Source organism: Impatiens glandulifera, chromosome 5 (genome assembly GCF_907164915.1).
Source record: "Impatiens glandulifera chromosome 5, dImpGla2.1, whole genome shotgun sequence".
NCBI lineage: Eukaryota > Viridiplantae > Streptophyta > Magnoliopsida > Ericales > Balsaminaceae > Impatiens > Impatiens glandulifera.
Window position 1 is genome coordinate 6,649,640 of NC_061866.1, and position 12,067 is coordinate 6,661,706.

General features: G+C 28.3%; 1 protein-coding gene across 1 annotated transcript; it reads left to right on the forward strand.

Moving 5' to 3' along the window:
- Positions 1 to 284: 284 nt before the first annotated feature.
- Positions 285 to 1,463, forward strand: LOC124940401. Its single transcript, XM_047480916.1, has 6 exons — positions 285 to 445; positions 579 to 660; positions 748 to 914; positions 1,007 to 1,067; positions 1,162 to 1,206; positions 1,291 to 1,463. Exons 1-5 carry the CDS (start codon positions 323 to 325, stop codon positions 1,176 to 1,178), a joined length of 450 nt encoding a protein of 149 aa, XP_047336872.1. The 5' UTR covers positions 285 to 322; the 3' UTR covers positions 1,179 to 1,206; positions 1,291 to 1,463.
- Positions 1,464 to 12,067: the final 10,604 nt, after the last annotated feature.

Below are 12,067 nucleotides of genomic sequence, written 5' to 3' on the forward strand. Positions count from 1 at the left end.
TTTTTTCTAAGAAAAAGAAGATTTGAGTGTATAATAAATTTGATATCTCTTATAATAAATATGGAAAAGAAAAAAGAAAAAGTAATTAATAAAATAACCATTTTCTCTCTCTATCTTCTTTCTCCTTCCCTTTTTGTTTCTCTCTCTTCTGCAAATTTTTTTTTTTGTCAGCCGTTTCGGTTTTCTCTTTTCCCTTTTTTTCTTATCATCTCTTTCCTTTGATCGGAGTTTCTATTATATATACACCTTCTCTCCCCTTGTGATAAAACTACACAGAACTAAGCAAAAGAAATATATGTAGAGAGAGAAAGAAACCAGAGTCATGAATAGCAAGAATTCATCATCTTCTTCTTCCTTTACTACTGATCTATTCGGTTCAATAAATCCCTCTGCTTCTTCATCTTCAGGGATTTTTGATGCAATTTTCGCCCCTTCTTCTTCAAAGGTACTTTCTTTCTTCAAATCTCTAATACCCACAGATGGGTTTTCTGCATTTTTAATGTTTAAGTTGAAGGGTGGGTGCATGTCTTCATTTCAAAAATCGAAGAAATCTAAGTTATTTCAAATGGGTATTTCAGGTTCTTGGAAGGGATTTCCCGTTGTCGGGTAAAACAGAACAGAAAGAAGGAAAACTTACCGGAAAAACCGACAGTGATTCAGGTCGGTTACAGATAAATGTTTTTTATTTATTTGTTTTTGTTAATGAGAGAGACATATTCTGTAAAATATTGGTTTGTTCTTTTACAGACATAACTGGAGAGAAGATTAATGTGCCTTTAAATGAAGATAGGACTCCTCTTTATGGTGAAGAAGGGCATCCATGCCATTACAGTTCATCCATTTATTATGGAGGACCAGATCTCTATTCAAACCCTAAAAATAACCAGTCTTCTTCTGTTTACTCCTCCTCAACCGTTAGTAATCTCTCTTTCTTCCTTAATTCTCTGTTTTGTTTTTCATTTCTTAACAATTTTTCTGATCATAAAAATGTCATTCCTTTGATTAGTTCTGTAAGAAGGAAGGAGAAGATGATTCCAACAGTGTTTCCAGAGGCAATTGGTGGCAAGGTAAACCCCTTTCCTTCTTTGATTGAAATTATTCATGGATCTGAAAATGAATTCAGAAATTAGGGTTTAATATCTTCATTTGTTAATAATGCAGGTTCTCTTTATTACTAAGATAATGAATGACACCTAAGCTGACTAGGTATTATTAAATTTGTGTCTTTTTACATAAATCATGAACAAATGTATGAAATTGACATACCCTTTTCTTTGTTCTTTGTTGTAGGAAGTAAAAATAGGTTGGAAAGATATATATATATATATAGATGATGGTTGTCATAATGGAGAAAGGGACTCAATAAAGATGGACAACTTTTGAAGCTTTGTTTTTTTTTATTGCAAACTGTGTTGAAAAGTGGATGATGTAATATTTTCGCATTTTAATAGAAGCATAAAGACCCTTAGGATTTGAATAGATAAATGGATGAACTGTAATGGCATGGATGCAATAATATATTAAAATATTACATATGTTCTTGACCTCCATATTATTGCATTTTAAGTCTTTTGAATATGCTCTGTTTCTTCTTTATTTCAATCCAGTTATCATCCTATCCTATAAGTTTTATTTTAACAATTAAAGTATGTTTTAAATTGTACTGATAAATTGATTAGAGTTAAAACCTTTGTAGTTAGTTTTTTTTTTTAATTTTCAACCCTCATTCTATTTTTCAGATTATTGATTTTGATCCGTTAAAACTCAATACGATTCTCGTTATTTAAGCGGTTAAATAAATAAGATATTCAACCGGTCATAAATGAATAAATATAAATGCAACTATGGTTATTTAAGTGATTAAATAAATCAGACATTCACAGTCATAAATGAACAACCATTTAGAAATTTAATTGAGTTCATTCTTTTATCTAAAAAAAATATAACAGTCATAAATGAACAACGTTTTTCTAAGATATTTGAAAGTAAATTATTGGATTCTAATAGTTATAAAGACTGACTCTCAAATGAAAATAATGAATTAGTTATCTTCCAATATGGGTTATTGGATTCACACTAAAATTAAAATAATTTGAATTAGTTATTTCTTATAACAACTCGATCAAATATTAAGACAAAAAAATAATACTAAAACACTTATCAACGTCTAAGTAAATTGTCACGATTCGCCATTCGGTGCGAGGTGTCATTTTGCTATTGGGAGTGAGGAGTTGTTCCAAACAAGACTTGACTAATGAATAAGACTTGAGAAGAGACATTAATCTTTAGAAAACAACTGATGTTGTTGTTGTTGAGTAACGGGTGGAAGTCTTTTTCTTCTTTTTTTTGTTCTTATTTTGACCGATTTTCTATCAAATTTATAATGATCGGTAGTAAACTGGTAGAGGAGTTCCCAAAGGGATAAGATTTTATCCTAAACATGACAACAACAAATATAGCATTACGTCCAAGACCAACAAACCCTAAAATTAAAATTAAAAATAAAATTAAAGCAGGACACATATATAAAGTGAACAATATCCACCATTTGTATAATTGCATTGCACATGATTTCTTCATCATTACAAGGTTTTTGTCTATTTTTATTTATGTACAATCATATATCTATAATTCATATATATAACAAAATACCCAAAATGACCCGATTCATAAAAATGCTCTTGGATTGGTTCCGGTCACTGTCCAGTTCGAAGGCTATTTCAGCACGAGCAAAATATAATGTTTCGATTAAATGCACCTCGGATAAGTTATTATGAACAAGCAAAAGTAGGGTTAATCGTCTTTAACTGATTAAAAGAAGTCTAATATGCTTTTATAAAAAGATATTGAGGCATAATTTTATGGAAAATCGTTAAATCCTCATATTATAAAATTATGAATATACATTTTTTTTTAGTGAGATTTGAATTTATAATTAAATACTTTTTTTGGGTTTTTATCTTAACTAGTTATTATGTTAAATATTTTTTTTATCTGTAACCGCAATTTATTTTTAAAATAAATAATAAATTTTAACTAAAACTTTTATTTTTATTAAAAAAATGAGTTGCTCTAACATACAGCATGTAGGCTTGTTGAGCTTACTAGAGTCCATCCTGATATTATATATATTCATATTTTTATAATATGAGATTTAATGGTTTGCCATGGATTTATGCTCAATATCTTTGCCTAAAGGCATATTTGACTTCTTTGAATTCGTTATGAAAGATTTTTGTTGCCGGTGAATAATAGCTCATCCGAGTTGCATTTAATCGAAACATTATATTTAATATCTAGTTACTTCGATTCTTACCGGAAATGTTTTAAATGGAAGTTAATGGTCATTGATGTGATATATAATACTAGCTTAGCTCTCTATATTTCAAAATAAGAAAATATATCTACTTACAAGTTTGTGCATTACAAATAATCTTTGAATATAAAAAGTGTGTGGATGAAAATTGAATGAGAAATAACGGTGATTATTTCTGTCAGCGAGTTTTTTTGAAATCTCAATGTGTCATTGTTGAATTTATTTTAAACCAAATAAATTATTATTGAGTACAAGGGTTTAACAAACTGAGACACCGTGCGTTGATGCTGCCAGACACCAGCTTATAGAAATCAACTAGGATGTCTCCTTTTTAGATTGATCCTATAAGGTTTTGAAATCATTATTGGAGATCATATATATGCGACCTTCTTATACTCTTTGGACATAATTTTATATGTCTCAATGTTGTGGTCGAAAGCATAGTAATTTGTCAAGCGATATGATGTGTTGTATGTGTGTATGTGTGTGATGTGGACTAATATTAATGACACAATAATATCATTTTATTAGTTAGACGCCAAAAGTGTAGTATGTCATTTCGATACACCAAAAAGAGTAATGGAAACTAAACAATTATATCTTGTCAATAACAATTTAAAATTCGCAAAGCTAATAAACTCGCAAATTGTATAGCAATACACTGTTTCCAATTTATTTTTTTTCTATTGGTTTTCTATTATGTTCCATTACCACTGATTTTTTTTTAATAATATTATATTTGTTAAGTTATTGAAAGATAGTTTATTAAAAAAAGAAAAAAGAAAACTTTTTCCCCTTAGTTGTAAACTTTTGGATATATATTAGAACATGACACATACATCCATTTTTTTTTTAAAGATTCAAAATCTAGTTCGTTTTATTAAGCATAAATAAATGGTATTTTTTCATTTCATGAATACATTTGTATTTATCCTATTAATAAGAAAAACTGATGTTAAAAAAAAATATGGGACCAAAATTTTATGATAAACTAGATTTAGTCATAATAGATCAAACTAGTGTTAAATATGTTTATATTTTCTATCAAGAGCTCTATTTTGTTGTGTACACAAATAATGTTTAATAAATTATATCAATATATTTAAATGAATTATATCATCTTCTATTAATAAATTCAATATCTTTATGTCTTAATAATCTTTATAGTAACTAGCATGTAGCCCGTGCATTTGCACGAGTAAAGATATAAAACCGAGAAAAAAAAGTTATTGTTAAAATGTGATAATATTTTTAATTTACTCTTACATATATATCTAAACTAACAACAACTCTCGACCCGACAATCCGGACAGTTTGAAAATTAAGCGTCATTATATATATATAAATTAGTTATTTAAAAAATTGAACTTATATTGTTAAAACGTCGCACGTTCATCAAATTTAGTGTTGAATTTAAACTATAAAGTTTTATTAGTCTAGTTGGTTAAAGTGTTGTACTTATTTTGTTAGGTTGTAAATTTGAAACATACATATAACATTTTTAATTTTATTTTAAACCGTTTTAAATTTATGGGCGGGTCAACCCACAATCCGACTCAAGTATCCATTTACTCTCACATATATATCCAAATTAACCACAGCTTTCGACCCGGCAATCCGGACACTTTAAAAATTAAGCATCATTATATATAGAGAGATTACTAGTTAAAAAGTTGAACTTATATATTTAAAATGTACCGCGTTAATTAAATTTGGTCTTGAGTTTAAGATATAAAATGTTATTAGCTTAGTTAGTTAAAGGGTTATATTTGTTTTGTTAGATTGTAAGTTCAAACCATATGTATAACATTTTTTATTTTATTTTTAACCGTATTAAGTTTATGGGCGGGTCAACCCACAATCCTACCCAAATATCCATTTACTCTCACATATATATCCAAATTAACCACAACTCTCGACCCGACAATTCGGACACTTTAAAATTTAAACATCATTATATATATAGATTTCATAATTGTAATTTTTAAAAATGAGTTCTTTTTGTAATAAGAAAACTTTTAAATGCATCTAGAAAAATCCTCAACAAGATTAAACATAAGAGTTTGTGATTGATTCATCTAGAAAAAATTCAATAAACAAAAAGAATCAATTTAAAAAATTTACTTGTTTTAATAGTGTTCTGAGAGAAAGAAAATTTGTGCATTTTCAAAAATTGAAAAGTAGAATAATGTTTATTTTTATAAGAATATTATAAACAATTTTTAACACTCTATTAACGTAAAGATCTAAACTTTTATATGAAAAAAAATTGAAAATCAACAACTAAGTGAGAAAAATAAGAATATCAGAATATCAAAACATTTATTTTTAGAATTATCATCTTCCAGAGCATTGACCAGAGCATTGACGATACTCCACTAATCTGCATCTTCTGTTCATGATTTCTTTTATTATTAATGTTAATATATAATAATAACTATATTATATATGTTAACAATTAAGAAACTATTTTATCATAAAAATGTCATTTTTTTCATCAGTTCTGTATTGAAGGAGAAGACGATTCTCACAGTGCTTGAAGAGGCAATTTTATTATTGTACCCTTTTATTATTTATTTTTTAATTATATTTAAAACGTTTTAAATTTTAAGCGAGAATTAAACATGTAATATTTGGTCTCTTATGAATTATTTTTATCAATTAACTACTTTGCAACAGTTTATTTGTAATTTAAATTTATATAATAATCTTTTTAACCCCATCTTATCATGATAGCTGCTTGTCGATTTCACTAAAAACACTTGGCATGAAAACGGAAGTCGTGACTATAGGGCGTCATTTTAGTTTTTTTATTTAAAAAAAAAACTTAATATTTTATAATTTCTTTTATTAATATTATATAAATGACAGTCATTTAAAAATAACAAATGAAAAAAAATCGAGTAACCCAGAATGATACCCTACACACATTATTTTATTTTTTAAAAAATTGGTCAATGTATATTAATAATATTAAAAAGAATCGTTTAAGTATAATCAAACATGAACATTATAAAATAAAGTAAAATTAAAAAAGTCACAAAACTTTAAAATAAGAAAAAAAAATACAAACACTTTACCCAACATGTTATCGAGCTCGTAGATCCTTAAGAATAAGGATTAACTATCTGACCAATTTCAACAATTTTTCGGAACGAATATCAAAAACATCATATTAATAACATTATAAATAATATGAATTGGACGAAGTTCAGCTTTTGATTTCTTTCAAACTAGATAGTCAAACCAGAAATCGTCATATTAATAACTTATATAAGTATGTTTTTTCATATCAACTATCTTAATCCAAACACATGAACTATTATTTACCGTACTTAATTTTAGTTATCTGAGGCTAAAATAAATTATTTTTTTTTTTCGAAATTCAATGTTCATGATGTGGGACTCGTTTGGAAACATCTAATGTCTAATAATAAAATTTTTATTTTGTATTACTAATGATCTGAATTTGTAATCCATAATTTTATTTATCAAATCAATTGAGATAATTACAACCCACCACACAATTTTTTTAGCAAGTAAAATATCAATATTGAATGTATTTTTGGTTTCTGTTTTTTAAAAGGTAGGAAACAAAGAAACCAAACAATTATAAAAAAGAAAAGGAACAAAGGCAAGAAAATATTGTTTTAAGAGTAAAAAATTGCAATCTTTATTTTCTATTTAAATTTATCTTTCTCATAACCATAAGCAAATCTATGAAATTGACACTCTTCTGATCTACATGTTGTTTCAATATTCTTTGCAGTAAGTATGAATAGACTGGATATATACATAAATAAATAAATAAATGAATGAATTTCTATATTCAATTAGGGATGTCAATAAATTTCAATGGTCGGTAATTAGTAATGATTATTTTTATTTTTTTCAGTTGGACTAATAATAATTGACTATGGATAAGTTGATATTTACATTAGTTTTGTATTTGTCATGAACAATAATATCCATTTTGAATGAGAATTGGTGGGGACAATATTACCAATCTCGATCAGTCCTGATTCTAATCTTGATCCCGATCCTGATCCACATGCCCAGGCGATATTATGTGTCGTTTTTCTATTGGGACAATGTATGTTCGTGAGATATAGAATGGGGCCAAACAAGACTTGAACTTATGAATGCGAAAAAAGATATTATTAATTATTGAATACTACAAACACCCTCCTTTAGAAAACTACTGGTTCTGTTACTGTTAGTGTGGTCCAATCCTATATGGATGAATCTGAGAAAGAACAACCGATGGGAGTCTTCTTTTTGTTCTTTTTTTGACTATTTTTCTATCCATTTTTTACTAACATAGCTGCTGAATGGATAAAATTATATCATTACACAAAAACAAATATAGTATTAGGTCGAAAACCAATTAAGTAATCAATCAGGAAGAAAAAAAAATATAAGAGAGAACATGTTTTATTTATTTATTGAAGACTCAAATCAATTTTATTGGAGTGTCTTTATGAAGAATACAAAACCTTGTCTATTATAATGCTTAAATTTTGTTTGAAATCGGTTTTGATTGGACCTACAATGATCATACAAAATTGATATTTGTAAACGGACTATAATAAAGTAACTTGGTTAATCGGTTAAACGACATGTTAATTGAATATTTATGTGAGTGTTAAAATTTTTATATATATAATTTATATATAAGTTTTTAAAATAAATACGTAAATATTAGTTAAATGTGACCTTTGCTTATTTAGTTATTGTAAAATTACTATAAGGTAGAGTGTTTAGTTTTTTTTTTTACTTTAAAATAAGCTTGATAAATCTATAAAAATTAGTGATTACAAACAGACTTAAACATAAACAGACTTATATTAATATATTATTTTAAGTGATATTTCAAATTATGAAACACAACTAACTGAAATATTAATAAAAGATATTACGGATTTTTGAGAGAATTATGTATTTCACAAAAGAGCTACAACAATCTTGTCATCAAGTTCATCTTGAACTATATATAAATATAAGAATTTTTCATCACAAAACTATTATGATGAAAATAATAACATTATCTAGCTACAAGAATTGAAGTACCTAATAATATTCCAATAAACAACTTACAATCCTTATATAAGATCAAAAATTCATCATATCAATTAATTCTTGTAGAGGAACTACCAGCATTTTCCACTGATACGGTTTTTTTCATCTAGAATAGAAGAGAAAACCCCTTATATTATAATACAAATAAAAAACACATACTTAAGATTAATTCAATGGGTACAAAAACAAATAAAAATATATATATTTTATCAAGAAACAATATAAATATGTTTGTAATTTTGTACAAACAGAAAATATATAAGGAATTATGTGTGCCCTTCGTGAAGTTGTCTTTGAAGTTGTTTGAATATTTATTCTTGGTTACACATTTGTATCTCACAATATCGACATATTTGTCACATTATTTTTCAAATCAAACAATATTTTTCTTATAATATTTTGATTTCAAAAATATCAAATTAAGCAAGTTTTTACAATGGAATTGAACGATGTATATCAAATTGTAAACCCCGGAAAAGCTCGATATTCGAGAAATTTCAATATCGGTTTGCGTATCAGAATTTTTTTATATCTTTTGTAAACAAAATATTATTTTAAAATATTTTAAATAAATCCTGACAGCTTTAAAATTAATTTTAAAAATAATTAATTTGAATTCAAGTTTAAATAATTTTAAAATTTTTCATAATCAAATTAAAATTTAATTTCTTGAAATTTGTGTTTAAATTAATTAAAAATAATAATTAATTTAAAAGATAATTTATTTGAAATAGAGTCGCCAATTTATTTTTAAAATCAATAAAAAAGTGTACGTGTACAAACATATTTTTCACCAGAGTTTCGTTTAGTTCGAAGTTTGGTGATACTCGGGAAAGGGCTTTTACGCTTTATCTACCGTACCCGTTTTAAAACTATCTCTACTTTATACAGTTTTGTCTTTTGAAAATTGGTTGTATAACGTTTTATTTTAACCAATTAATTTTTAGATCTAAACATGCACAAGTTTCTGTGAATTTAAATATTGTAATAACAATAGTTAAATGTTGGTACTTGTTGCTGATAATGCTAACTAAGAAGTAAAATATTTGAAGAATATCAGTATTTAAAGTCATTATGGTTTAAAAATAAATCTCAAATCATTCTTTATCAAAATATATTTTTTTAAAATATCCTAAAAATATTTTGAAATCACTTTTTATTTTTTAGTATTTTTAGAAAATGGTTTGAAGTCCCAAAATTATAAAAATAATTTTGAAAAATAAAAAGTGCAACCAAACAGACCCTAAGACCGATGTCCTCGGTTCTGGGTGCGTTTTTATCGGTTGGGGTTAAAAGCCCTCAGTCTGGATCGGGAGTCCCTCAATCTAGGGTTAGGATTCTCGGCTAGGATGCGGAAGCCACCAGTCTTAGGTTTAGGAGTTATCGGTCGAGGTGCAGATGCCACCGGTCATAGGATCAGGATTTCTCGTTCGAGTGCGAGACTCCTCGGTCCCAGGTTCAATTTCTCGGCCGGATGTAAAAATCCTTGGTCCTCAAGAACATCAAAACTACACATTTTTCAATTTTGATTAAGGTCTGGATCCTTTTATTTAAGGGTTTGGGTGGCTTCACAAAGCTCCTAGGAACATCATGAACATCATCTCAATGTTTGATTCAACCTGGATGATATTCGATTTCATCAAAATCGAGTATTTGGTTTTTAAGTTGTAATGAAGTGTAAAGAGTTTGCCAAAACCTTCCTTATACTTCATATGACTTATTGGTACCAAAACATGAACACTAATTATTCATTTGGACCAATTCAAAAACTTAAAATTTTCATTTATTTTGAAAATGTTGTTTTTGATCAAACATGATCGAAATGGATCAAACATGATTCAAATAGGTGTCCAACATCATTAGAAGCATGTTGAGATATTTTTTGGGTTATTGTTCTTGAGGATTAGCTCAAGAACAGAAAACCCGATTTCAGATTTTTCCAAATACAAATTTGGTTTTTTTTTGTTTTAGATCGATTGATTGTGTTAGATACATTTTGAGAGACTGGGATGGCACACGCCAAACAAATATGGGATAGATGGCGCTCCGGTTTTAGTTGGGATTACGTCCAGATTCATAAAGGAGATGAGGCAGTTGTACCTGCGCATCCTCCACCATGTTATCATCCAACAGATTGAGAGTTCCTCTATAGACACCACTACTTCACTAAGAACTTTAGGGTACGTACAATTTCAGAATTGAAATATGTACCGACGATACTAGTTCTATTCATTTTTATTTTAAACGCAAAAAAGGAGCACTATCAATATTGGCAACAAAAAGCAGGTAAAGTTTCCGCACCATACGGATAGTAAACCATTTTCACGAGTAAAATAAGAATCGATATGTACATTATTCAATTAAACCTACTATAAATAATGTTACTAATTTACTGATGAACAATTTATTTGAATAGGAGACTGAACTCGGACGCCGACCGAGTATTATAAATAAGTTTAGAAGGACCTAAACCTAAGAGCAACCAAAGACAACCCGACCCCAATGTCGAACCAAGTGTCTAAAAAGAAAATCGTAAGTTAATAAATAAGTTTAATTGAAAATTTAATAGAACTATATATATAACTTATACAATCAAATTTTAAAATGTGCAGGTGAAAATGGAGCAAGTGATTAACGATACACCCGGTATTTCCGACTTCGATATGACTAAGAGAGTGTTCGGGCCCCAATGACACGGGACATTGATGGGTATGGGGTTTGGCGTGCGGCGAACGCGCTTTCACGGGGATCAACGTAGGGCCCATAGTTCACAACGATAGTCACTAAGGAAGGAGAATCAACAACTCAGGGCGCAAATCAATGAACTCTAAGAGGTGGTTGAAGTTAACAACGAGAGAATGCAAGCAGAATTAGTGGAATCTAGACGACATATTGCATTTATATTAGAACAGTTACAGAATAAACCACCATCCCTGAGTTAGTACGTTTATGTATGTCTGTAAGTAAACCAATTGAACCCCCAACCAAATCGGAGCTAACTGGACCGGTCAAACCGAAAAACCGACGGTCTGAAATAGTGTGAACCGAACTTATCCAGTTCGGTTCATCGGTTCTTTGGTTGCGGAACCGTGCCACCGACCGACCAAACTGATTTGTTGTATTTAATGTTAAATGGAGCTCTAGATATCCTTCATTCACTCTCATTGTGCTTCTTCGACTTCGATGCTGCAGATCGGGAGATCAGCATGAAGATGCCTCTTTGTCTTTGGCTTCCTTCGTCTATCGGGCATTAATGATCGCTCCATTCTATTCCAGAGACTTTATTTTACCCGCTAAATATAAAAAAAAGTCTCTCAATCTAATTTCTAGAACGTGAGAATCTTGATTTCAATATAAGCTTGAAGAAGAAGTTTTATAGGGATTGAGCTTGAAGAAGAAATTCAACGAGCAACTTGAAAGGAAGTTATTATCTTCCTTCGGTTCTTTCTGATATATCATTATTTTATTTGAGTGTCTCATTTGGGATTTTTATTTATATTATAGATTATCTCATTGTTTGTATTTTAGAATAATAAATTAGGTTGATTTTTATGATTTTAAAACATATTAATAAAGTTAATTTTTTAAAATTTAGTTGTTTTTCTAAAAAAAATTATCTAAAACCGACCAAACTGGATAAATCGATCGAACCGATTGTGAAATCGATAAAAC

Excerpts from the sequence above, each read along its gene's own strand:
- LOC124940401 (XM_047480916.1), top strand. The coding sequence starts at position 323 with ATGAATAGCAAGAATTCATCATCTTCTTCTTCCTTTACTACTGATCTA. Across the intron at positions 661-747 it reads AAAAACCGACAGTGATTCAG|ACATAACTGGAGAGAAGATT; the intron begins GTCGGTTACAGA and ends GTTCTTTTACAG. Across the intron at positions 915-1,006 it reads CTGTTTACTCCTCCTCAACC|TTCTGTAAGAAGGAAGGAGA; the intron begins GTTAGTAATCTC and ends TCCTTTGATTAG.